Consider the following 27,340-nt stretch of genomic DNA (forward strand, 5'->3'; position numbering starts at 1 on the left):
GTTGTGGGGTGGCCTATTTTAAGCCACTGTCCTTCAAGCCCCGCCACGAGGATCTTCGCCTGGAACACATTTTTAAGTGATTGCAAGTTCACATTAGAGTGGGGGAAAGGGTCGGTTTAGAAAGACAAGAGCACGAACGGGCCGGGTGCTCAGAGACGTCCACGCCAAGCCGAGGCTTTGCCTTGCAACACAGGAAGTCGTGTCTCCAGATAAAAGCGATGACCAGGCTTCCCACTGAGCAGCGCGCGCTGATTTTGACGGGCAGGTCCACAGCCAATGGAAGTAGGCGGGACCGAAAAGGAACAGCCCCACCCACCCTGGAGGTACCGAGCGGAAGGTGACCGAACTTCGAACCTCCGGGACTGGGCGCAGCGGCATAGGAGATGGAACCACAGGTGAGAAACGCGGGGGGGGGAGGGGGGTTCCCCGGGTCCGCCCCCCCAAGAGGATGCGGCTCTGCGCCGGCCTGAAGCAGCTCCTGATGCTCGTTGAGCAGACCTTCCCACAATGCTCCGCGCTGTTTCGGGCGGGCGTGTTTGTGTGTTGGGGTTCCCAGCAGCCCCTTCGGAGGGGCACGAACGTGTGAATGGACTCCTTTCTAGCTGTCCGCCTAGGATTGTTCCTGGGGGCGGCATACGGGCCGCGCTCCAAGGCTGCTGGCTCCCTTCCTCTCCCCCAACCTCCGCTTTTAAGAGCTGCGAGATGAGCACAACTGCAACCTGTGAAACAACTCTTCTCCACAGGCACACCCGGCCAATATGGAGATGTAATTGCGGGTGGGTGGGGAGAATGTGGCAACTCTTCTTTATATCTCCAGTCAAAAGAAAAAGTTTCTTCCTCTCGCAGTACTCCCTCCCTCAAAAAATAAAATAAAATCACGTGCACACAAGGTGGGAACCGTCACAGCTCTAAAACATTTTGTTTTTTAGCGTGTTGACCTGGCATGGTTTAAGAACCCTGAGCGCATGGGTGACTGGATGTGGCATGAATTTAGGTTGCTACAGGGGGGAAGTCTTAAGGTGGTGGCGGAGAGAGGGGTGGATATCTTTATTCTTTGTCACCACACTGTTGTTCCCATATATCAAGTGGGTTATTAGGGTAAGGTTCCTCACTTGCTTCGGAGGACTGAGTGTATGAAGTAGCTGTTGTAGCAGAGAGAACTGGACTTTGAACTCTTGCACTAAAGGAGACCTGTTGCTTTATGGCAGGAGTGGCTGACCTGTGGCTCTTGGACACAGTGTGGCAGGTAGATTGGGTGGAGGTGTCCCTCTGCTCAGCTCTGCTGGCCTCCACCTGTACAGTGGCATCAGTCTGCCAGTATGGACCCCCTTGTTCTGCCTGCTGAGCCTACAAGTGTATGGAAGTGTCACTGGCAGGATCCCTGTCAGCAGCTGCCCACACAAAACCCCAAAATCGGGTGACGTGAAGGCAGAGAAGGGCTGAACCAGCCTGAGATCCATTGCATTGCAAGTCAGCCTCACTGCTGATGGTACAGGACCCAGTCTCCATCCAACTGCTGCACCAGCTCCAGGCATCCCCACACCTTCCACCCTGGCCAGCCAAAACAGCATGGGTGTAGCTAATCTATAAAAACCAGCAAAAATACATAGCTAACTGAGGTTCTGCCCTCCCTAACAAAAATCCTGACTGCGCCCATGGCAGCCATGGCAATCTGATAAACAGCGCTTCTGTCTGCTCAGGGTTTGGACTTTGCAGCCTAAATGATGTTGGACTCTCAACTCCTATCATCTCTGACCATTGGTCATGTTAGCTGAGGTGGAGTCCAACATCTGGAGGGCCACAGGTTCCCTATCCTTGGTTTAGAAAAAAACATGAGTTCTTCCTGGACACCTTTCCAAACAAAATTTTGTAGTTGTCAGTGGCCCAGGGTTATTCCCTGATGGCACAGATGAAATGTTAATGAGCAAGGGAGGCAGGGAATGTTTTTACCCTCCTATTTAGCTTCAATGACAATTAATGTCCCTCTTTTGCATGGAAGTTGCTGATTAGGGATCCTCACATGCTTGTGAACTTTTCAGATAGAAGGAGTGATAACTGGCCTTTAATTACCATGTGATTGCCTGCCCTGCCTTTCCAAAGTAAATAGTGTGCCAAATGTAGCTATTGAAACTTTGTCCTTCCACAAACCATGTTTCAATTGCTGCAGGCCTAGAGTGTCACACATTAACTTGGGCTGCTGGGCTGATGAATGTATTGGTAGTTGAAAGAGCACTTTTGCTGCAGCACCTGCAACTTGATATAGAAAGGACTTCCTGGTTTTGTCTGTTTCAAAAACAAGTAGACAAGAAACGTCCAGCTCTTGTCTGTTTTGGATTTCAAACTTGGGACAAAACAAGTCTTGTGTGTCACCTTAAAGATTAACTAAGGACCCAAAATGTTCCAGGAGAAAGGACTTATAAGTAATATAGATTGTGTATTGGTTGTGGTGGGGAATGAAAAAGGAAAACTGAGCAGGAGACAGGGAGAAACATACACCCTATATCAGTGTGGCAGCTTAATTTGCTCAGAAGCAGGTGATGAGCTTCTCTCTCCTATCTACAGCAGTGATGTGATTTTTCCTGTATGCACATCAGTACATCTGCTTAGGTAGGAAAAGAAGTTAGGAGCAGCTGCTACAGCCAACCTTCCTCTAACCTGCAGAAGGTGCAAAGCCAGGACTGTTATGTCTCCAGCTAGCTGTGTGCTCTCTCTCCTTCAACTCACCAAAGTGGCCCCACCTTACATGCTTCCTGCCCTCTGTTCCGGCTTCTCACCTGGAAGCAGTTGGTACTTGCCATGAGCAAAGGTACTTGTGTTGCTCTTACCTGGAGTTGGTCCCAACTAATTACGCTGCTCTTTCTTTTTATTGTGCAGTTGTTGAATGACGCAGAGGAGATAGCTGCTTTGTATCGTGAACTTAGCCAGTTCCCATCTCTTTCCAGTGCCTCTATTGGGCCAGAGGTAACAACTCAATATGGTGGGAAATACTGCAACGTTTACACAGGTAAACCCTCTCCCTCCTAGTTGCCAACATTAGTTGGGACCTGTGTTTATATTGTGATTCACTTTGGGATGCCTCATGAAAAGCAATGAGTACATTTTTCTTTGCCTTGAACCATCACTCCTGGCAAGATAAACCAGGAGACTAGCTGTCAGCACCAGGGTTTCTGTGGCTTTGACTGGCTGGTTCCTGTGCTTCAGTATCAAACCAACTTTCATCTTCCTCTGATGATCATAAGAAATAAAGCCCAAAGATAGAGCTGTTGGCATTCTTGACCCTGAACCAGGAATGGGCATGATGGGCCTTTTTACATACATTCAATGTATAGGCGACCCTATAACTGGGCAGCTTAATGGGATTTAAAACACACAGAGACCGAAATTAACAGTAAAACAAACTACAATCCGCATCATTACATAGTCACAAATCACATTAAAACAGGTCCCTGGGTATGGTCTGAATGCAGATGAGGTCACCGCTTTACTGAAGCTAAGCAGGCCTGAGTATGGTCAGTGTCTGGATGGGAGACCACCTGCCAACCACGTTGCAAGCCATGACACAAGAAGGGTGGGATATAAATGTAAGAAAGTAAATAAAATATTTTTTGCAGCAACAAATCAATGTAAAATGGGGGGCAATGGAATAAAATCTGCGGAAGTCAAACTAGGATGAAATCATAACTTTAGACATGGGAAAATAAAGTTATTTGACTGGTGTTGGAAATACATTAAGGTAGGTTAACAGGCAAGTCTCTTGTGTGGGGAGGCTTCTCTTGTCTGCTCCTGGTCTTGCCTGAAATAGTTGGGGGAAGAGGAGGATGGGACAGTGATGTTGGGATTTTTTTGTGGTAGAGGAAGATTGGTTCTTTCTGTGGTAGGCTGGACAGAAACTGAGTTCTCTCCCTCCCTTTACAGAGTGGTCTCAGCGAGACTTGGAAAGAGCTGAAAATATAAAATTCTGCCATCAGTACCTCATCTTCCATGACAGCCACTCCATCGTGTACTCAAGCCCCTCTGGCAATTGCACGGAAATCAAGGGAGAGTAAGTCTCTTGTTTGTTGTGTTTCACCACGCTTTCTGCAGAAACAGCAGATCACTACCCCAAGCCTTGTGCTGAAGGGGGTCTCCCAAGGATCAGCATAGCCTTGAACTTCCAGTCCTGGGATACATGTTCTGCACCAAAACAATCCGAATCCTTTAATGAGATCAGACTGCTTTATTTTCAAAATTATTTGAGAGTCCATAATTTTGGACCGAAGGGGCCTCTAAGGCAGCTGACTGAAAATCAGAACACTAAAACAATGGCTAAGTGCCCTAATCTGCAATATCTAGCACTGTCAGAAGCCACAGGGAAAGACAAAACTGCAAACCTGCCCAGCAGCATATACTTACTGAGCAGGAACTTCTGGAAATTCCCAGTTCTTACTGCTTACTAAAGATAAGCAGACCTTGGTTGGAAGGGATGTTCCACAGCTGTGGCACCACACTTAAAAAGGCTCTCTCTTGTGTCATCCTGCCCTGGGGAAACATGTAAGGCGAGGTAGTTCTTCTAATACATTATATGTATTGCCATACGTTTACTTTATTATCAAATGGCAATGGAGATGATCCACACGACCCATCCATCCCTTTCAATATCCTAGCTTGGTGTGCTTCCAAAGCCTCTTGTATGTGGTGTTTGTTTGTTTGTTGCCCTTTGCAGCGGCAGGACCCCTTCCTTGGTGTCAGCACTGGCTGTTTCTCCCAGGACAGAGGGGCAGCATGGCCTGTGATCTGAACTGATGGGGAGTGGGGAGTCCAACAACACCTGGAGGGCCACATGTCCCCTGTTTGTCCTGGAAGGATGGGCACAGTCTGAGCTGCCTTCCTTTCTGGTACCTTCTTTGTCCTGGCCTGTGCCTGACCAAAGCCATCTTTCCTAGGCTAACCATGCTGTTTTCCTTCTTAGGCTGCTCAGTCGGGACTCTCCCAGTGGAGCACAGAAAGCCGTTCTACGAAAGACTAGCAACACCAAAGGCGAAGAGAAACAGTTCCTAGAGGTATATATGGCTGGCTTGAAGAAAGCTGAGAGAAGAGACTTATACCCTGGCACTCTAATAGGTTTCTCCTGTGTAAGGTAGACCTTCCAGAGATGCTCTGCCCCTTCATTCCCAGAGCAATGTGGCTTCATATGTAGCCCGTTTGCTCAGTGATTCTCAAACTATCCGTCACGCTTCCAACCCGGGAGGCAGTTGTATGGCACTCTGGCTTGAGTGGCTTTTGCTTCTTTCTGTTTGAAAGGAAAGGGGTCAGTTTGTGGCTCTTTCATGTGGCTCAGAATAGGTCCGGTCTCTGAGAAGACACTGGGTACATAAGCAAAGGGGTTCAGAGACTAAATGTGCCATGTGTCTGCTCCCACAGGTGTGGGAAAAGAACCGCAAGGTGAAGAGCATCGAATTGACAGCCCTGGAGAAGCATGGCCAAGTGTATGAGGACGGTGAGCTTTCCCTGCAGCTCTGTTTCCATTTGTAAGAGACAAGTGAAGAGGATAGCTAGGCCCCAACATTCATCCTTTCCTTACAGCTCGGGAGTGCTGGCGGTGGTAGGGTGTTCTCCGATATCCCTGTTTTGCACTGATAATGGGAAGTTATTTTTGAAAAGGAGACTTGGGAAACTGTCAGGGATCGGTTTGCAGAGAAGGGGGGAGACACCAGAATGTACAGTTAGCCTCCTCTGATGAGCAGCTGGTCTTCGTCAGAGTCAGGGGAAGAGAGACTTTCAGGAGACACGGAAGATGAGAGAGAGAGAAGCCCAAAGGCTGCTATAAAAGAGAGAAAAGAGCAGCTTCCGGTGCTTAGTTTTTCACGTAAGGAAAGGAAAAGAAGAGGGGGGTTTCCAAGGCTTTTCTGCTGGAGGGGGAACAGGCGAGAACCACTTCCGGAATCTGCTAGCGATTGAGGCAGACATGCTTTCAAGACCTCTGCACTATACATAAGCTTTTGCACTCAATAAATCCTGTAAAAGACACACTGGAGTCCCGGGCTGTTATCTTCGCAAGCACCCACATATCACCCTGACAGAAACCTAGGAATGCTTCTGGTCATTGCATTTTTGATTGAGTGAAATCTGTTGTCATCTTGTTCCCTGCCCCAGACCAATTTGGCTGCTTGGCCTGGTCACACTCCGAGACGCACCTTCTCTACGTGGCGGAGAAGAAGCGCCCCAAGGCTGAGTCGTTCTTTAAGCCAAAAGCCCCTGAGCTGAGCAGCGAAGAGGAGCTGGCCAAGACAGAGCGACGAGATAAAGCCATTAAGGTAAAATGAACTTCTGCTTTGCCTTGTGTCCTGCGAGCCAGTATTTCAGTTTCTCTTCATCATCACCATATGCCATTTTTTTCCATACTCAAAGCATCTCTGTTCATAAGGCAATGCACTACCAATTACACTTATACCTGAAATGCAGTAAAGCTAATGCTTGCATCTTGAACAGTTGGCTCTGAGGGAGCAGTTGCCTCCAAAGGTGATGTCCCTGCAGTGGAACTGCGGAGTTTGTAAGCAAATGTGTGTGTGGGCTTCCTCACTCTTCAGGAAGTGGGAAGTACTTGACTGACGCCAAGTTGAAAACCAGTGATGCGGGCCCTGGCAATCTCCCAGGCAGGTGAGACTCCCTTTGCTGTCACTCGAGCTGCCTCTGCATCAGGATCTCTCTTTGCTTTTCCTAGGGAGAGCAGTTTGTGTTCTACGAAGACTGGGGGGAGACCCTGGTGGCTAAAAGCACCCCTGTGCTGTGTGTATTGGACATTGAGAGCAACAACGTTTCGGTCCTGGAGAGTGTTCCAGAGCACATCTCCCCTGGGCAGGTCAGTATAGGATAAACTAAGGGAGAAGGTTGGCACCCAGTTAGATAAGGGTATTTTTATTTATTTTAAATACTTGCAATCTTCCTTCTAGCTCCAAGGAGGGGCTCTAAAAGCAACTAACAGAAGATTTCCACATGTTTGGTATGTGGAACAGAAACAATGTGGAGTCATCCTCGGTGTTGCCTGTTACCCCCCCCACCCCCAAAAGTGTTATTTGCCAACTCCAATACTATAATAGCTGTGCCAAAATAGCTAGGATATAGGATATAGTGGGAAAGACTCTGTGCTTGCCAGCCAAGATGCTGCTTTCCTGGAAAGATAATTTCAAAATTATCTTCCAAGACAAGAGCCAGGGAGTGTTCCCCATCCATTTAATTCCAGGTTTCCATGGTATATATTAGTTGGGTCTGCTCTTGTCTTCCAACCTATCTTAATCCCGCATGCTGGAGATGTGCTAGAGTCACCCGCCTGCCCCTCCACACCTGACATGGCATTCCCTTCTCCCCCAGGCCTTCTGGGCTCCAGGCGACACTGGGGTGGTGTTCACAGGCTGGTGGCACGAGCCCTTCCGCCTGGGGCTGAGGTACTGCACCAATCGTAGGTAAGTTTCCTACCAGGACAAGTAAGAATCCAAATGGGATTGACTATATTAGATAGATGAGGGACCAAATGGGGGAGTGGGCCTACAAACATTCTGGAGTCTTTGGGGTTGGAGGTGCTTTGTATGCCTGCAAAACACACCTGTAGCCAGGGAGGATGTGGTCTTGTGTCTATGGAGGAGTTTGTGTGGCTTCATGCAGATGAAGTAGGCGCCCAGATTGGACTTGGGCCCTTTTCGATTCAGGACCTTGCCCATTTCCTGTTTGGGAACCACCCTGCTGCCTCATCAGGAAGAAGTCACCTCTTCACCCTGTCCTTTTAAACAGGGGGGGATTGTTTTCGTTTGTTACTATGTTATATATTTTTGTGATTTTATATTGTAAACCACCCTGTGATCCTCAGATGAAGGTCGGTATAAAAATGTAATTAATAATAGTATTCCTGTTATGTTCCTGTCTGGGTGATGAATGAGACACTAGCTTGCAGAGAGAAGATAGATGTCCCCACCCCCTTAGCCAGTCTCATGTGGTGCTCTTCCATGTAAGCTCCACTTCTGTTTTGTGGTTTTTCTTCCAGGTCAGCTATCTTCTATGTGGACCTGACAGGTGGTCGTTGTGGTGAGACATGTTTTCCTGTTGGTTTATCATCATCATCATCAGCCATGCAGTGACTTCTCAGTCATCTCTCTTAATTCACTGTCTCCCTTCCCATTGCAGAGCTGTTATCAGACGACAACAAAGCCATTTGGTCTCCACGCCTGAGCCCAGACCAATGTCGCATTGTGTACCTGGAGAACCCGGCTTCTGGGCCTCACCAACAGTGCAGCCGTCTCTGCATGGTGAGTATTGCTTTTGAGCCTATAGTCTTTGCATGAGAGACGAATAAGCTCCTGCCCTCTATATAGACTTTGGAGGTGAAGGCACCAGGAATGCTTCTGAACTGGGCCCAGAGGTAGCAGGGGACCAAGATTGAGTTTTCATTTTGAAAAATGTAAATATCTAGCCCTTTCCAGAAAGAAGGTTGTTACAAAGCAAAATGCGGAGGCATCAGTCTAACCCACTGCTTTGTAAGAAATGAGTCGGCTCCTGTCTTTCTGTGCTGCAGCTGAAGGAGTACAGTCACAGTTGTGAATGACTGATGAGCGCCGTAGAGAAATATTAGTCACATACACACCAGGGAAAAACAAATTACAGCTTCACAATGTGTTACAGTTCATGAAAATCGAGGTTTTTGCCTGGTTTGGAGTTGGCACTGGGGGAGAGCAGTGTCAGGTAGAAATTCAACAGGTCACATATTTTCTAGGACAGAAACACAATTATGGGGAAAGTTCCAGCTTTTGGCCTTCTGCCTCCCAGACATCTTATTACTTGTGTGTGGCCCCTGATTTATTGTTGGGTCCTCCTCCCTGCCCACGGAAGAGAATGTCAATTTGTATGTATTTGCATATGGCCCAATTTTTTTGCAAATCGGAGGCCTCTTCTGCAGATAGGGAAGTGGGCCCAATCCCCATACAGAAAGTCCTGTTGGCAGCTTTGTGAACAAGTCATTGAGCTCTTTGGCCTTTGCCAAACTGTTGTGTGAGAGATCAGGCAAAGCTCTGCATGAGCCTGAGTAAATTCTGCCTTGTTGACAACTATAGTGGTGAATCTATATTTACTGGCAGGGGTTATGAGGGTTCCTTCTTGGAGAGCTTGGTCAGAGGAATTGAGGCAGAGCTCCTCAGTGAGAGCATAAGGAGAACCAAGGCTTGTCAATGTCCTCCCAGAACTATCACATCAGGCCACCTCAGCACCTCCGTGAAGCATGTCTTGATGCTGTAAAATATTTGTGGGGCAGGAAGCTGTGCACTGCCACATCCTTTTCTGATGCCTTTTGATCTCTTCCCCCCCCCCCCCCCAGTACGACTGGTACACAAAGCTCACTTCCGTCGTGGTGGAGATTGTGCCTCGGCAGAGCCAAGGTGTGTATTACAACCGTGCTGGAGCTCCCAGGGGTGTTTGATGGACTCCGATGGAACCCTGTGGGTGCGCCAAGCATTCCATGTGCAACAACAAGCGAAGCCAAATGTTAGGACTGCTGCATATCACGCACAGTCATGTATCTTGTTCAGAATGGCCAACATTTATCACTGCGTTAACTACAGAAGTGTGGAATGTGAAATCCGCCTACAGGGCTGTGGATGGTTTGGGAGAAACAAGGTGATGTTAAGGAGGAACGAAAGGAGGAGATTCCGGGGCAATAGGGAAAAGACTTGAGCATTGGGAAAACATGAAAACCAGCCACAGGCGGCTCATGGCACCTTCTCTATTAGGGTGTCTCTGGAAGCACCCCTTTCTATACGTGTTGGAAGCTGCCTAGGGTGGCTGGAGCAACCCAGCCAGTGGAGCATAAATAAAATAATAATAATAATAATAATAATAATAATAATAATAATAATAATAATAATAATTAGAAGCAGCAGCAGCTTCTTTGCCTGCCTCAAGTTGGACAGTGGAATTTGCTGCCAAGGAGTGTGGTGGAGTCTCCTTCTTTGGAGGTCTTTAAGCAGAGGCTTGACAACCATATGTCAGGAGTGCTCTGATGGTGTTTCCTGCTTGGCAGGGGGTTGGACTCGATGGCCCTTGTGGTCTCTTCCAACTCTATGATTCTATGATTCTATGATTCTATGATTCTAAGTTTGGAATCAGCAACGGCAATTAGGTTCTGTGTCTTCAGCAAGTATTTTTCTGCAGAATCTTTTGCCAGTTTTTTTCAGGAATTCAGAATCCACATCTACTTTGCCATTAGAAAAGCAGGCTCAGTCGGCAGATCCTGGCTGTGGAATATCACGGGGACTGGCTGCAAAGAGGGATTGGAGGGCCTTGGAATATATATGAAGAGAGACAGCATCACGGCTGACCTTCTCATTAGGCAGGGTGAAGTCACTTGTTATAGGTGGCAGATTATTATCATTTTTGTTACCCTGAAAGGGCAGGAAATTGACAAGAATTGAATTTATTTTTTATCATTTTTACCACTCTGGGGAATGCCAGTTGGGGGTTTTTTGTTGTTGTTTTTTTGCCGTGATGTCAGAATTTCATGGGCTATTTCTGACTGGCATCCATGAAAGGGGCTTATTATCATGTGGCTTCCTGGCCCAGGGGCACCCCTGTGTTTTCCACCAGAAGGGCAGCTGTTGTTTCAGTGAAGGCGCTTTGTCTCTTACAGGTGACTTCACTGGGATCTATAGCACAGCACTGTCAGAGCACTGCTGGGCAGCAGACAGCCAGAGGGTTGTGCTGGACACAATTCAACGTAGCAGGCAGGTAAGAACGAAGCGTAGATCACCTTGAGCTTCAGACTGAAGCCACGGGTAGTTCGGGCAAACTAAGCACAAAGGGCACCTCCAATCGAAGGCTTTATTTGGCAACAGGCAAATTGAATCAGCACATCTAATATCTTTAAACTTCATGGGGATCTCACATTGATCCATATAACAAAGCAAAGGATTATAGCACTATCTGAACATTTGGCTCTTTCCAAATGGTGTGGTGGAGAAGGGATTGTTGTGCAAATCTTGCAGAACCTTGCTCGTGTGTGTGTGTGTGTGTGTGTCCCCATTAATACAGCTTGTTGTGTGAGAAGGTGCTTTCTGGATGCAACTGAGAGTAGATCTCTCTCATGCTGTCTTTTCCTCTAGGAGCTGATTGTAGTTGATACAGTGTCAGGCAGTGTGTGCTCTCTGACCAAGGGTAAGTAGCAAACTCGATAACTTGGCCCTCCATACTTAGTTCCTTCCAGTAACTGCAGTCTATGCTGTATCCCGCCACTGCAATCCTCTGATCTTCTGGCAGAAGTGAGTCCTAATTTGTTTAATCCGTTTGGGGCAAAGCTATTCAAAGAGAACAGACAAGCCATCTTGCAGTCTGTTGTTCAGGGAGTTCTTCAGTTCAGACCTCTGTCATCAGCTAGCACAGTTGGAGATAATTGTATCTGGTGTCCTCACTTGCTTATCTTTTGCTTTTCTCCACCCTTTTTAGTATCACACTATACTGCCTTTGTAAGCATTTGGGTGAAAGATGCATCCCAAGCCAATATCTTTATCCTAGTTTCTTAATGCCCACTGATCATCCAATGTGAACACCCCCTACTGACCTTTGCTTCACATGCACTGCCCCCTTCTCCAACCCCCTCCAAATTTTGCCAACGCTGCGTTCTTAATTTTAGTTCAGGTTCCAGCCGTCAGCAGTTGGAAATTGGGATGCATCCAACAAAGCCAGAACACTCGCAGAATGACTTAAGTTTGCACAACAGACCATTCCCTATCTCCTTACCCTACGACAACCCCCTCCCAGATCTATTCTGGGAGTTTCCCCAAGCCCTGGAGCCGATGGGGGGAGGAGAGTGAGGCGAACCTCCATTGCACAAGCAGGAGGACTTCTCTGGATGCAACCCATTTTGTTGCATATTCCGTCCATTTTTATTAATTTTTTCCGCATGTCAAGTCGGTTTTTCTCTGCCCCAAAGCTTTGCTTGTATCAGGCCAGCTTGCCCAGGCCTTCAGTGCTCAAATGCAAACATACCAGATCAGAAACAAAGCGGCGAGGGTTGCACACTCCACCTGAGCACAGAATACGGGGGAAGAGAAGAACTTTGTTCTTTTACTAACCTAGGTTCCCGTCTTGGAAGCTGGGCCCTGCTCACTGTCGACCGAGATCTGCTGGTGGCCAGATTCTCCACTCCAAACTGCCCTCCCATGCTTGTAAGTGTCCAGTGGCCAAAGGTTGGGCAGAGGGACCTGGGCTCAGAATTGCTTGTTGCAGTAATTCTAAAATAATACTTCCTGTGCTTTCTGTCACTTTACATTTTGCTTAGGATTACCCAAATATTAAATAGACCAAGCCTGTAGACTTTGACTTAGGAACTGGCCTGTATCAAATTAATCAGTCAGGGCCCCAAGTGTCAAAAACTTGTTTGGCTGTGATTGCACAAACTTTGTGGCCGGGATGCAACGTCCTATTAGTTATGTGCTTAACTGATTCTTTTTTGGGGGGAGGGAGGGAATTCTGATGAGGGCAAAATATGAGGCACTGGGCATCATGTTTTGTTGCCCATAGTACAGATTTTTACAGCCAAAGCTGAAACAGCACAGAGGCTGTAGGGTCAAGGATTGTCGGCAGTGCAGTGTGTAGTGATTAAGAGCCCAGGGACAGAACACAACGTCGACCCCCTGTCCCCAGTATTTCCATTGGGCTTGCCTCTATTTTTCTTTTCAAATATCAGACGTGTGCTGCTATTTAGCGGACATGCTCTGCTCCTTATGTTCTGGGTGACCTTGTGTGGTCCGAGTAAGAGAGATCTGCTCCAGTGGTGCTGGATTCCTCTATGTCCTCTTACTGCAGATGGTGGCCTTCCTGCCTCCTGCTGGCAAGGAAGCTGAAGTTAACTGGGTGTGCCTGGAAGAAGCCAGCCCAATTCAAGAAATCTCTTGGGATGTTCGTACCCTGCAGCCTCCTCCAGAACAGGACAACCCCCAGTATGGTGAGGACCCAGAGAAAAAGAATTGGACAGACATCGCCAGAGATCAAGGAATTTAATTCCCTGCTTTGAGCCAGGGAAGAAATTGGGGCATTAAGGTTGTGATGTGCAGATTGTGGGAGGAAATTGACACCACTCACTCACGCTAGATCTGCCATTGCAGGGAGATGGAATTATCCTCCTCTCCTTCCCCTGTGTATTGTTCTGGGAAGTTCTCCTGACCCTCCACAGCAGATTGGAGGGAAGCACAGGGGGGAAGGCCTGTTGCTTTAGTGGGAGCCCTTGCGTTGACTTCTGTGAGTGTACTGGGTTAGTTGAATCTAGGCCTTTGTGCCTGACTTTCACTAGATCTGCAAACTGTGGTCTTTCCTCACAGCGGGCCTCAGTTTTGAAGCCATCCTACTGCGGCCCACTCAGGAGCCAAAGAAGGCCAAGTTTCCATTAGTGGTGTCACCTCATGGTAAGTACTTCGTCTTCATCACTCCCTTCCCCTCATTCAAGGCACAGGGTGATTCCTTCGCCCTTCATCTCACTGGCACTCCCGTCTTCTCCTTTGCAGGAGGCCCACACTCAGTCTTCACCACCAGCTGGATGCTGTACCCAGCACTCCTCTGTCGGATGGGTTTTGCTGTGCTGCTGGGTAAGTGGTGGCCCAGAGCATTCTCAGTCACCCAGTGGGCTGGTGGGGTCTCAGTTTATCTTTGAATAGGGCATCACAATTAGGAGACTGGGCTGTCAATGGATCCTCTCCCATGACAGTGGTAAATGACTGCAGCGTGGTCCAAATCATTTGGCCTTTTCCTGTCTAGACCAGTCTGTCTCAACAGGTGTGCTAGGGGAGTGACACTGGAGGAGGAATGACAGTAGTCAAGTTCAGGTAGCAGGTAGGGAGAGCTGGAGATTCCTGCCATGGTATCATCCTTCCATTAGAGGAAGCTATGACAATAGACTTCTCTGCCTCCTTTCTTTTAGCAATGCTTTGTGCCACTGGGGAAGTGGTAATTCTGCATTGATTTGTTTTGGATGTTTGTATGTGATGCCAATAAAAGGTTTGTTGATGATGATGATGATTAGAGGAAGCATCCTCCTGCCCAGTGATTCTGCAACCTGGTTGAGCAGAGTGACACCTCCTTGGAGAGCAGGAGGCTCAGCTATAGCAAAGAACTGGAGATCTCAATGAGCCTGTTTTTCTCCCTTCCCTAAGTGAATTACCGAGGATCACTAGGCTTTGGCCAGGACAGTGTGGACTCCCTTCCAGGGAAAGTGGGCAGTCAGGATGTCAAGGATGTGCAGGTAAGAGGGTTGCAATCCCCCTTTCCAGGGCAAGCAGGGAGGGGTGGGGAGCTGTAGATTTTTTCACTGGTGGGAAGATGCTGCAGTGCTGTTTCCCCCCCTTGCACCCACCGCCTTCTTTGCAGTTCTGTGTGGAACAGGTGCTACATGAGGAACTGACGGATCCACAGAGAGTGGCCGTGTTTGGTGGCTCCCATGGAGGCTTCCTATCCTGCCATCTCATCGGCCAATACCCTGGCACCTACAAGGCTTGTGTGGCCAGGAATCCCGTGGTCAACGTGGCCTCCATGGTTGGAAGCACTGACATCCCTGACTGGTGCGTAGCAAAGGCAGCCTGAGCAGCTGCAGTTTCTCCTTCATGCCTGTGGCTGCTGTAATGAGGACACAAGAAGGCCCATACACTCCTGCATCCTATTCTCCCAGTGACCAATCAGCTGCTGATGGGAAGCCTGCAAACATGACCCAAGGGCAAGAGCACTCTCCCAAGGTGGTTCCCAACAATTGGTATTCAGAGACGTACCACCTCACGGTGAACACACCCATCGTGGCTAGTAGCTATTGATAGTCTTAACACACACACACACCATGAATTAATTGAATTGTCCTTTAAAACCATCCAAGTTGGTGACCATCACTATATTCCATAGTTTTAATTTATTTATTTACAGTGGTACCTCGCAAGACGAATGCCTCGCAAGACAAAAAACTCGCAAGACGAAAGGGTTTTTGGTTTTTTGAGTTGCTTCGCAAGACGATTTTCCCTATGGGCTTGCTTCGCAAGACGGAAACGTCTTGCAAGTTTGTTTCCTTTTTCTTAACACTGTTAATACAGTTGCGACTTGACTTCAAGGAGCAACTCATAGCACATGGTGTAGTAGCCTTTTTTGAGGTTTTTGAAGACTTTGGTGATTTTTGAAGCTTTTCCAAAACTTTTCCGAAACCGTGCTTCGCAAGACGACAAAAATCACAAGATGACAAAACTCGCAGAACGAATTAATTTCGTCTTGCGAGGCACCACTGTACTCATTTATAATCTGCACTTTCATAAAATGCATTGGTCCCAATGTACAGGGTTTACCCCACTTGTCAGCTGTCAGCTGGAAGAACTTTCCGTTTATTCCGGCTCTCTGCTTCCCGTTCCCACTGTTTTGATACCTGCTGTGCTGCTACTCCTAGGTGCCTGACGGAGGCTGGCTTACCGTATGACCAGACTGCCCTCCCAGATCCCAGGCAAGGGGCAGAGATGCTGCTTTGTTCACCTATGCAATACGTTGACAAGGTACAATACACACAGACCTTCCCTCTCCACATCCATTGGTCCAAGAACTCCATGATTTCGCTACTTCGTTTTCAGAGCTTTGGTTTCTCCAGCTGCCTTGATATCTTTGCCCTTTTCCACCTTAGGTTCAGACACCTGTTCTTTTAATGATAGGAGAGGAAGATAGACGTGTACCCCCCAAGCAAGGCTTGGAGTATTACCGTGCTCTCAAGGCCAAGGGTGTCCCAACCCGGTAAGCATAATAGGCAAACTTGGCAAATAATGCAAAGGATCTGGCTGAAAGGAGGCTCTATAGAGACAAAGGGGTGGTGGTCAAGAGGCTAGAAATATATGCGACTGGGTCAGGAGGGGAGAAGGTCTGGCAAGAGAGAGTGGTGTGAAAAATAAACACATTACACCTAATATTTGTGTCTCTCTCTTTCTAGGATGCTGCTTTATCCGGGCAATAACCATTCGCTCTCTGGTGTGGAGGCCGAGGCAGACGGTTTCATGAATATTGCACTCTGGCTGATCCAGCACCTGAAATGATGACTACAGAAGCTGGCCTACTCCTTTTGTAACCCGCTTCCATACTAATAAGCAGCGTGGTCAGCCGACATAATGCAAGGCACTTCAATTCCAAACAGCCACCATAGGGACTGGTTGTCGTCCAGAACTTGAATAAGTACATGGCAGAGGTCACCTTCACCACACACTTTGTCAGATCTTGCCCTCTGATAAGTAGTTCCACCATAGCAGGTGGCTTATTTGGAGGTGTCAGGTGCTGGGTACTGATATTTGAATCTCTGTCTTTAGCTTTAGTCTTTGGGGACAACAGGTGAACTACAAAGACTCCTGCTGCAAAAGTAAATAAAACACACCTGATTGTCTAAGACTGCTCACTCCTGACTTTTGAGAGGCTGACTTGCAAAGTGTAATTCTTTATAGAGATTGGGAACAACTGGGGCTTGTCAACTACTGAGATGCAAACTTTATTGGAGAGTACTGGATATTTTTTTTGAAGAAGAGATAACAGGACTAGCAATTTTTTGACTCAAAGGGAAAAGAGGTAATTCACAAAGAGGATTTGTGGAATGTAATGCTCAACTATTGCTTTTGCTCTTCAGAACTCCTCCCATCCAGCTTATAGCTACAGATGTCACCAGGAACTAAATCCCAAACTTATCATAGTGCATATGAACCTCTCATGCTGTGTTGTCTCAGGACAAATTCCTGCTGTATCATTTTTCTCTTGTATATACAGGCACTGTTTTCTCTGGTGCTTCCTGATACATTATCATGGAAGCAGACTCTACAGTTGGTCTTTCTCTTGAGTAGAGGGGGAATTCAGGGACCCATTACCCTATCTGCTGCTGGTTTCTGTTGGGAACTTAGAGGTGGACTATCAATAGCCACCTTAACATTCTTGTTATTTTCATTGGCTTTGTCCCATCCCTTGTCAATTTCCCCCTATTATTATTATTATTATTATTATTATTATTATTATTATTATTAAAATGTCTATACCACCCGTCATCCAAGGATCACAGGGCAGTTTACAGTATAAAAACCCAAAACATAGTAACAAACAAAACAACACACGCCCATTTAAAAGGCCATAGAATGTCTAATTAGCCTTGAAGTCTTGAAAATACAAGTATTTTTTCTTTATTTATCTATCCATTTAAGAAACCTTAAATGGAACAGGAGGACATCTGATATTAGTGTACTTGAGTGTATCACTAATTACCACCATTCTTTTTAAATACATCCCGTTAAAGTTCCTGTTCACCTGTTCCTTCAGTTCTGCTTTACATAATCCCCAAAGTAGCCAAAAACCTTCAGGACAGATTAGTTGGGTATTGTTAATACTTCCTGGGCTTTGAAGATGCTCAAACTCAGGACAAAAGGGAGAAACTTACTAAGAGGAAGGCACGTTTGACAAATACCTCACCATGATCAACTCCCGCCCGGAAACCTATGTCCCTGCTGTGGAAGGACATATGGATACAGAATTGGCCTCCACAGTCACTTACAGATTCACTGTTAAAACCATGTTTATGGAAGATCATCCTACTTGGCTATGAGTAATTGCCAAAGAAGAAGAATATCTCCATTTGTAAAGCAACCACTTTTGTCATGGGTTGGGAGCCTGTGGCTCTCCCATTGTTGTTGAACTCTTGCTTTCCTCACCCCCATCTATCATGGCCAATAGGTAGGGTGTCCCTGTAGGGGCCAAAAGTTCCTCATTCCCTTAAGATAGCTGCTTTGCATTTGTGCTGGGAGCCAAGTAACCAGATTTTGAATTCCTACTAAATAGAAGATAGTGTAGGATTAATCACGCCACAATTTCCCAGTATTTTTGCCATTTTCATTCCAAGGGCTTGGGTCAGATTAAAAGTATTTTGATTCTCATGCTGTGTTCTGTTGGTTAAATTGTCCACTTAGGCCAGTGAACAGAGCTACAATTTAACTTGAATCTCCTATATTCACAGTCTGCCTCCTGTATCCCACTGCTTTTTCAGCAGTGCTGCATAAGAGTAATTGGTTGCATCCTTTGCGTTCTCCATAGGCTGTAAATGAAAGTGTTGTAACAAATGAAATGGTGCCAAGAGACCGCTGCTGAAAGCACCACCCTGATCCCATCACCTTCCTTGAGTTCTGCTGCTGCTTCCAGGGGACTGACCTTCCGTTGAGAAAATGTCTTGAGGGAGATGCACACACCAGTATGACTTGTTAAATTGTGCGCAGTTGTGGGTGAGACAGCATGAGCTTATCTGATATATATAACACCAGGTTCCCTCACAGCGGGGGGCTATAGAATGGAGATTGGGGTCTGGGGTTAGGAGCGAGTTTTATTCACAGTAGCTGGTGTTTCGAGCGTCTGTGTAATTGCGTTCTCGCCACCTGTGCGGGTTTCCCTTCCTTCATCACATTGTTTTACTCTCGCCCTTCCAAGCAGCTTGCGGCAGGGCAGCGTGCAAGCGTGGTTCTCACGTACCCAGCAACCCTGCAGGTCAGCTGAAGTGAGTGAATGGTTATGAGAAAAAGGAAGAAGCAAAACTTTGTTGTGGTGGTTGCCTTTATTATGGGCAGGGAGGGAGACCCCGATACAGTCAGTTCTCAGTGGGATCCTGCGCGTCTCACAGGGATCAGAAACAGCGCCGTCGGTCCCTCAGCTGTGACGAACACAAGCCTCCCCTTCGCGTGTATCTTTAAGTTTAGTTGCCTGCCTGGGAAAAAAGGAGCGGCAGGATCGGGGGCAAGAAAGGCCGCCACCCCTTCGGCTGGGCCCTCCCAGCAGGGATTTCCAGGGGGAACCGCGAGCAGAGGCCTGGCTCTGTCCCCGCCTCCTCTCCCCGCCCGGCCAATTGCTGTCGGCACCGCCCGCTTCCCGCCCGTGCGCTGTGCCCGCCCTGCTGTCCCGGGACAAGCGCCTCTCGGGCTGCTTCGGGGAAACTTCCAGGGCGATGGCTTCTAGAGCGGAGCGGGCGGAAGAGGCGGTGAGGCTGCGGAGCAGGGGAGGAAGGCGCTGGGGAAGCAGGTGCCGCCGGGCAAGCGCCTCCATTTGCCCTGAATAACGCCGCCTCTTCTCTCCTTCTAGCCTCCAGCGGGGTCGGGTCCTCTGGGCGCCCTGTACCGGGAGCTGAGCCGGTTTCCCCGCGTGACTTATGCCAGTGTAGGAGTCGGGTTTGCTGCCTGCGGCGGCGCCGCTGAGTGCCTGCCCCTCTACACGGGTGAGCCAGTTGCGCGGGTTAGGCGCTCTCCTCTCCCGGACCCCGCTTCAGAAAAGCCGAGGTTGTGTGGACAAGCCCAGTGGGAGGTCGGGCTGAGCTGTTGATGGGCGGGCAGTTTCCCTCCCCGTTCTCTTTTCGACGGGCATCAGCACTGCTCCATTAAAAACACTAAAGTAGTGAACAGCATGTTGCAAGCCCACGCTGGGGAATAGACTATGTTTATAAACCCAGAGAGTCTTCTGCTGGTTTCCTCACTTCCAGAAGTGAAGTTACACAGGGACTTTTCTGTAGTGGCTCTGTCCCAGTGGGAACACCTTCCCTTCAGGTGTCAAGGAAACAAACAACTATCTGACTTTTGGTTCTTTTTGAGTCTGGTTATATATATACCTGGTCCTTTGCTGTTAATCAATTGTTTTAAAAGCAAATATTAATATGCAGTGCCGTCCGCTTTGGGCATCTCAGACCCCGAGCCAGTTAAACATGGAGTTGCAGTGGCCTTCCATTTGAACTATGTCACAGAGAGAGGTTGACATAAGACAGCCAGGACACCTCTTACTTGGTAGCAGATGAGAAAAATATTGGATCCCCCCCCCCTGTCTCTTGCCTGTTACACCTCTGGGATTAGAAGTATCATGGCATGGAGGTCAGAAAACTAAGTTGCCTTTTCAACAACCTGCCTCCATTGGGGCCTTGTCTTAGGTCCGGAGGAGAGGAGTTGGCCCAGTCTTTTAGAAACTCTCAGGTGTGTTGTAATCATATGCACTGCAAAAAGCTGACTTCACTGTGTAAGAATAACACCATCCCAGCCCATACACCTCAAGTTTGCAGTTACTTCCAAGTTAAAAGATGATGTGTAATTTATAAAAAGAAAAAACATTTATCACATATGCTGAATGCAAGGGGGGGGGGAGTGGCTGCCCCCTTTTTATATGGTAAAGTAAGAGACTTTATGATGTCAAATTAGGAGCCAAATATTATAAGTAACCTGATTTGAGACTGTGGTTAAAAAAACAATGTGCTATCAGGCCTTGCAGCATCTCATGGCAACTGACAGTTTTCCTGCAGTGAAAGAGATGTTTAGGATGGGTTGTCACTGCCCACTTGCTCTACTGGCAGGAAGTAGAATCCTCCAGGAGGGGCTACCTGAGTGGGCTGGGCAACCTCTCTCAACATGCTAATATTCAAACCTGAGAACTATGTTACAGGTAGGTAGCCGTGTTGGTCTGCCGTAGTCAAAACAAAATAAAAAAAATCCTTCCAGTTGCACCTTAGAGACCAACTAAGTTTGTTATTGGTATGAGCTTTTGTGTGCATGCACACTTCTTCAGATATCTGAGAACTATAATCAGTAATGTGGCAACCAAGAGCTGTAAGGGAGGAAAGCTTAATGGGCTGGAAATGAATATAAGAGAGATGGCCATATAGACAGGGAAATAAGAGAGGTAAACCCCTCTCCAGACTGCAGGATAAGGACCCCTGTTTTAAGTATGCTGACAGTACACATCTTTATACACCTGGCTATGGCTGATCCTAGTACCTACAGCAGCAGAATATTACCACTGGGCAGGCCAGCACCCCTTCTCACTGCAGAAAAAGAGCTTAACACAAAGTCCAACATTCTCTTTTCCTTCAGTGGAGGAGAGGAGTCTAGGATGAGTTTGGGTGCAAACTATGTCCCTGTGACCTGATATAACACCTGAAGGAAGCCTTTGCTGACATATATCTGTCGAGAGGCAGCTCTGGTAGAGGTGGCAGCTCCTAAAATCTCCCCTAGGAGAGCCCTGGTCCCAAATGTGGCAGAAGTGTGCTATGATGCTCTGGGCGGCTTTTCTTGGTGTCCTTGCCTTGAACAGAGTCCCCCAAACCCTCCAAAAAAAGTTGCTATCTCAATAGTTCCCATTAGTTTCCTCTGTCACACAGAAAAATAAGTATATTTCCACTTTTGCTGCTCTGCCTGGTGTTGGTGAGAGTGGAAAGTGGGTCTTGAGCATATGTAGGTCCCACTCAGTGAGGCTGTTAAGATGAAGCTGCAAAGTTGGCCAAGAATCTCACAGCCTAATTTGTATCTAATGCTAATGATTTCCAGCTATCGGTAGAATGTCAAGTGTCTGTTCTCAGTTAGAAAAATGTCACTTATGCTGAATTTGCAGCATGAAAGAGGATAACTGCATTATGTGTGACCTCTAAACAATGATAAGCAAAAACGTCTCTTGAAATTACCAATTCCAGAAGTCTTTAGTGAGACCCGTTACTCATGCTGTTTACTTGCAATTTCAGTTCTGATGAGCTGCACTTTCCCTAAATGTCTCTAAACACAGTTAACTGTCATCTCTCACAAGATTAATTCTGATATAACACATTCTCAACTCCTTTATTGCTGGATGAGGTGCTCTTTCTCCCCGTAGCTCTACAGTCAGTTCTCCATTTCTGAACTCTGGTTGTCTTAATCATGGTGTCTTGGAACAGAATCATTGTCTCTGTCTTGCTGGCTTTCTGGACTTTGTGCTTCCCACAGATTTCCACATAAAATTCAGAAACAGCAGTACTACACACTGGGATGGGAGATTCCAAGGCTCAGATACCCGGTCTTACCTTCCTCCTTTCCTGCAGAGTGGTGCCAGCCTGACCTGGGGCGCCGTCAGAAGCTGCATTTCAGCCGTCAGTATATCCTACACCACAATAGCAGAGCAATTGTCTCCGTTACTCCTGTTGGCGTTCCAGCTGAGATCCGGGACCAGTACGTAGAGCATCCAGTTGCCCTTAGCAGACCTAACCATGCTTTAGAAATTCAATCCAGACTTGGATGGGGATAACCTGGCACAAGATAAAATATAAACCAGAGTAAGGATAATCAACTTTTCCCAAGGAACCAAGATAGGTTAGAATGGGTTGTTTTCAAGGGGGTGCTTTAAGAGAACATAACTTTTTTTGCCTTGGTGACAAATTGTGCTACCCTATTACTGTCAGCTGTAACTGGCATCAGTTTCTGCAAGTCATAGGCTAAGATCCTTCTTTGTGCAACCTGAAAGTCTTCTACTGGGAGTGATGGGAATCATAGGACTGCATATAAACTATTTAGCTCCTTTCCAGGTTTGAGGGTTTTCCTTAAAGAAGAAGGAAATAAATGGGCTTTAACCAAATGACCTATCTATTGGTTTACTTGCACAGATTTTAAGCTTTGTTTTAGGGGCAGTTATGCAACAATGAGGGACGCGGGTGGCGCTGTGGGTTAAAGCCTCAGCGCCTAGGACTTGCTGATCGAAAGTTCGGCGGTTTGAATCCCCGCGGCGGGGTGCGCTCCCGTCGTTCGGTCCCAGCGCCTGCCAACCTAGCAGTTCGAAAGCACCTTCGGGTGCAAGTAGATAAATAGGGACCGCTTACCAGCGGGAAGGTAAACGGCGTTCCGTGTGCTGCGCTGGCTCACCAGATGCAGCTTGTCACGCTGGCCACGTGACCCGGAAGTGTCTGCGGACAGCGCTGGCTCCCGGCCTATAGAGTGAGATGAGCGCACAACCCTAGAGTCTGGCAAGACTGGCCCGTACGGGCAGGGGTACCTTTACCTTTACCTTATGCAACAATGAGTGCTCATCCTGACTTGACTTTGGGTTGTTTATATATCATCCTGTCAATTTGCTCGTCCCATACTTTGTGATGTTAGGAAAGTGACAGGGAAATTAATTTCAAAGTCCTTGTTAAAAAGGTAGATTTGTTGCGCTAAGGTAACAGAGTGCTTTAACCTACTTGAATTGTGCACACCTAAAGTTTTGGTGTGTGCTTGAATCCCTCCTGAAAAACACTGATGGCCTTTGGTGGGGGGGGGGATGGGAGTAGGGTGTCCTTTGGTTTAAAATGCCTCTCAGAGCTGGCTCTGCTGCTCATGTTGTCCCTCTCTCCTGTGCCACAGACTGTTGATCAGAATGTCACCTACTGGGATGCATAAGGCTGTTTTCACCCATCACTTGGAAATGGGGCAGAAGCAGGAAGTGATAGAGGTAAAATGGTGTGTGTGTGTGTGTGTGTGTGTGTGTGTGTGACAGTAAAGTGCATGCTAGCTAGCAAATACCCATCACACCTACAGAGCAAGGATGGTGCTGCAAAGACTTATTAAATGCTTTGTGTAGAAAGAGTAGGAATAGTGTTGCTGCACCCAGGTATATGTATTTGGAATTTTGTAGGAATATACTTTTACAATGCTGTATATAGCCATCCGCTTGTGGGCTGTTATTATCTGCATTATAAAATATTGTGGTTTTAGAATTTAAAAATAGTAATTTTGATTTGGTGGGCTGAGTGTTTTTTTATTATTATTGCTGGTTCACTGGGGGTGTTTTGTAGAAATAACCTTGTATTTTACATTTTAAAATTGATGCTGTTGTATTATTTATTTATATTTTATAATGTAAACTGCTTTGAAAGAGTTATTCTCAGGAAGGCAATCTATAAATATTTTAAATAGAAATAAATAGTCAAAGCTGGTTACTACAGGCCTCTGGATATAACAAAATAACTTGATAATTGCCTTTTTGTTAACATGAAATCTGAGATTCAGACACGGATGAGAAGGAAGGAAGTAAGTCTGCCGTATTATGTGTGAAACATCTAGGGAATCTGCCTTTATGGGGATACATAGACAGCCCAAGTGGAGGGATTACATGCACAGTCCCTTTGAACTGATATCCCTGGGCACATGTCTCTTAAAATCTGGCACTGCCCTCCCTCACCTCTTCAGCTCTCCCATCTTTTTCAGTCCTAGCAGTGGAGTCAGGGAAGAAAGTGGTTATGGTGCTTGAGGAAATGTCGCAGGCCTGTTGATATTGCATGGTAGTGGTGGGCATTGGCCTGTGCTGATTTCTGTTTCTCAGCAGGTCTGGAACAAGAGTGGAAGGGTGAGAAGCATTAATCTCACAGCACTGGATAAACATGGCAGAGTATACACAGATGGTAAGGGCAAAAGAAAGGGCTTGGCTGTATGCTGCTACTCTGCAGACAAAGCAAGTGATGTTCCCTCAGTCCTGTGTGCCCTGCTCTCTCCCAGCACAACACTTGCTCATGCTTCTTCCTATTAACATCCTCTCTCTAACGCCAAAGGAGAATTTGGTTATCCCACACAATATTCTTTCCTCTTTCACTGCCCTTTCAGGCATCTCTGGTTGGTGTTCTTAAAAGGTCCTCCCTAACTCTCACTGGAACCAGGTTTTCAGATCTTAGTGACAAGGCTAGGCTGAACTGCTTTGGTGAATGTCACACTAGCCATGCACCTAGGTCACAAAGCACACACGCCTTTACATGTTTCTGTCTGTGAAAACGGTCTGAGGTAGAATTCTGGTGAGGCCACATTCATATTTAAATATGCAGCACAATTTGAGACCCGGTCTATGCTACTTGAGATTTCACTGTCTGCCCTACTTGCTTAGCTTGGCCTTTAGATAGCAAATCCCGAGCTCTTTGCATCTTAAGCATCAAACTTCCACACAAAGGGGGAGCTTGCTTTTTAGGCACAATGAACAATTATAACCCCAAAAGTAGAGTAGGACTGTCTTTGGCTGATATTTACACACTGTTTAGTAACTTGCGGCTTTTCTCTGGGACAGATTCAAGCAAATAGTTGCATCAGCAGTGCAACAAGTCCTACCGATGCAATGGGGCTTCCTCCCCCCCATGCCCCCCATCAGTTCTGAGGGGTCAGGATAACCCCAAATAGTGTGCAAGGGGGAGAGAGGGGCAATTGTTCCATCAGCACAAGCAAAAATGCTTGCTGTGACAGAGCAAACGCCTTAGCATGATGCTGGATTCCACCCTCAGTCTTCACTAACCATTGATTAGGACCTCAGGAGAACACACACTCTGTTTTATATAATAGCAGGAGCTGCTGCCTCATACTAGGAGTGCTAATTCCCCTGCAATGGCTTTGGGGTAATATCAGATCAGTCAGTCAACCTGTTACCCATAGTTATGTGCTCAGCATTGTGAACTGCTTCTCTTCCCATTCTGCTTTAGTGAGAGGGGTCAGCCCCTCACTCAATAGGATCATTACCTATTTTCCTATCTGACCTTATGCCACCAGAGCAGTTTGGGTGTGTTGCCTGGTCCAGTTCAGAAACACAGATCCTTTATGTTGCTGAGAGAAGACGCCCCAAAAGGCAACCACTTTTCCCTCAGAGCAGGTCCCCCCAAGGAGAGGAGCCAGGTGAAACAAGAAAGGTATCTACTTTTTATTATTCGGCATTGAGATGTTTATACTGTGCCACATGCTTTACCGTCTTTATTCTGTCATAGAATCAGAACTGTAGAGCTGGAAGGGGCCCCAAGGGTCATCTTGTCCACCCCCTACAATGAAGTAATATCAACTACAGCATCCATAACAGATGCCATCCAACCTCTGCTTAAAAACCTCCAAGGAAGGAGAGTCCACCACCTCTCAAGGGAGTCTGTTCAACTGTTGAAGAGCTCTTCCTGTCAGAAAGCTCTTTCTGATGTTTAGTTGGAATCTCCTTTCGTGTGACTTGAGTCCATTGGTCTGGTTGCTACCCTTTGGAGCAGGAGAAAAGAAGCTTGCTCCATGTTCATGTGACAGCCCTTTAGACATTTGAAGTTGGCTATCATAGCTCCTATCATTCTCCTCTTATTCAGGCTAAGCACACCCAACTCCCTTAACTGTTGAGGCCTATATGTCTTTCTCATGGGAAACTCTATACCTGTATTCCTGAAGGTGTGTCTCCACCCCCAGTGTTCAGCCCAGACACGGAGATCCAGCACCAAGGGCCTTCTGGCTGTTCCCTTACTGTGAGAAGTGAGGTTACAGGGAACCAGGCAGAGGGCCTTTTCGGTAGTGGCACCCACCCTGTGGAATACCCTCCCATCAGATGTCAAGGAAATAAACAACTATCTGACTTTTAGAGGACATATGAAGGCAGCCCTGTTTAGGGAAGTTTTTAATATTTGATGTTTTTTCACATTATTATTATTATTATTATTATTATTATTATTATTATTCTGTTGGGAGCCATACAGAGTGACTGGGGAAACCCAGCCAGATGGGCGGGGTATAAATAATAAATTACTATTGTTGTTGTTGATTATTATTTGGATAAGGAATCTTCACAAGACCTTCCCCTCTGCTTTTTTTCTAGGAGGAGCACTTTGTATACCATGACAATTGGGGAGAGGCACTGAGTGATAAAAGCTTCCCTGTCTTGTGCGTGGTGAATGTTGAAACCAGTGAAGTTTCAGTGCTAGAGGGCATCCCAGGGCATATCTCACCTGGACAGGTTAGTGCAATGCAGCATGGGAATTTAATGGGACACTCCTCAAGCCACCATGGATTGCAAGCATTTCAGAATAATGAAGCAAGATTTAAATTAATACAATGGGAGGCGGAAGTCTCTGACCCATTTGCTTTATTTGGCTTGCAGAAGAATGCATGAAGCGGACATACTAGGTGTCCTGGGTCATAGAGGTGGTTCTGAGCTCACAAATTGTATTTCTCTTGATGATTCTTGCACTTTTTGCACCCTTAGCTTTTGAATAGTGTTGAACTGACCACGGGAATATGACAGTGGCTTTCCATATCCTCCTAGAGGGTGCTTTTTCAGAGCCAACTTTCCCTCAGCCCAGAAAGAGGCTTCCATGTACAGGCAAAAACAGGCAAACCATCTCCCAACCCATCCTGTTGCCTATTGCACTGCCTCTTGCAGTTGACGATCTGTTTGGTACAAGATGCTGTCACATTCGCTCCCCACTTAAAGGTAGAAGTTCACATCCTCTCTGTTTCATGCAAAAAGCACCTTTGCAATGGGTGGAACCATGCATACTGCCTAAAATTTTAAAGGTAGAAAGTTGCTGTTTAAATAAATTGGTGCTGGAGTACAGAGGTTTATTCATTCGTGCAACATCAGTTCAAGCACTAGAGGCTGGAGCTCAGCAGAAGCCTGCTGGAGAAAATGCTGCTTTCTCAGATCCATCACCTGACCCTTCATCATATCCATACCTCCCATGCTTTCTGCTTCCAAACACTTGTAACAGTAAAGTAGTCTGCTGCCTGCAGAGCCCTGAAGATTGGAACATCTCCCAGTAAACAGCCTTGTTGAATTTCAGCCA

The 27,340-nt window shown here is 46.9% G+C and overlaps 2 protein-coding genes across 2 annotated transcripts in view; both read left to right on the forward strand.

Annotated features, from left to right (window-relative positions):
* The first annotated feature begins 258 nt into the window (after window positions 1–258).
* Window positions 259–16,401, forward strand: APEH (acylaminoacyl-peptide hydrolase). The gene is made up of 22 exons (XM_028718653.2): window positions 259–395; window positions 2,875–3,004; window positions 3,916–4,042; window positions 4,949–5,039; window positions 5,401–5,476; window positions 6,133–6,293; window positions 6,701–6,838; window positions 7,348–7,439; window positions 8,015–8,055; window positions 8,155–8,276; window positions 9,338–9,398; window positions 10,646–10,743; window positions 11,118–11,169; window positions 12,091–12,179; window positions 12,820–12,958; window positions 13,332–13,415; window positions 13,515–13,595; window positions 14,160–14,248; window positions 14,374–14,564; window positions 15,425–15,527; window positions 15,653–15,759; window positions 15,953–16,401. Exons 1-22 carry the CDS (start codon window positions 384–386, stop codon window positions 16,053–16,055), a joined length of 2,187 nt encoding a protein of 728 aa, XP_028574486.2. The 5' UTR covers window positions 259–383; the 3' UTR covers window positions 16,056–16,401.
* A 2,560-nt stretch (window positions 16,402–18,961) lies between these two features.
* The window catches only part of LOC114591527 (acylamino-acid-releasing enzyme-like), a 42,601-nt gene continuing 34,222 nt past the window's right edge, over window positions 18,962–27,340 (forward strand). Inside the window, exons 1-7 of the mRNA XM_028718655.2 lie at window positions 18,962–19,009; window positions 19,111–19,243; window positions 21,854–21,980; window positions 23,148–23,235; window positions 24,109–24,184; window positions 25,308–25,444; window positions 26,374–26,511. Of these exons, the coding sequence (XP_028574488.2) occupies window positions 18,977–19,009; window positions 19,111–19,243; window positions 21,854–21,980; window positions 23,148–23,235; window positions 24,109–24,184; window positions 25,308–25,444; window positions 26,374–26,511 (732 nt within the window). The 5' untranslated portion in view covers window positions 18,962–18,976. The remainder of the gene's footprint in view (window positions 19,010–19,110; window positions 19,244–21,853; window positions 21,981–23,147; window positions 23,236–24,108; window positions 24,185–25,307; window positions 25,445–26,373; window positions 26,512–27,340) is intronic.

The sequence above is a fragment of the Podarcis muralis genome, chromosome 2, assembly GCF_964188315.1.
Source record: "Podarcis muralis chromosome 2, rPodMur119.hap1.1, whole genome shotgun sequence".
NCBI classification, from domain to species: Eukaryota; Metazoa; Chordata; class Lepidosauria; order Squamata; family Lacertidae; genus Podarcis; species Podarcis muralis.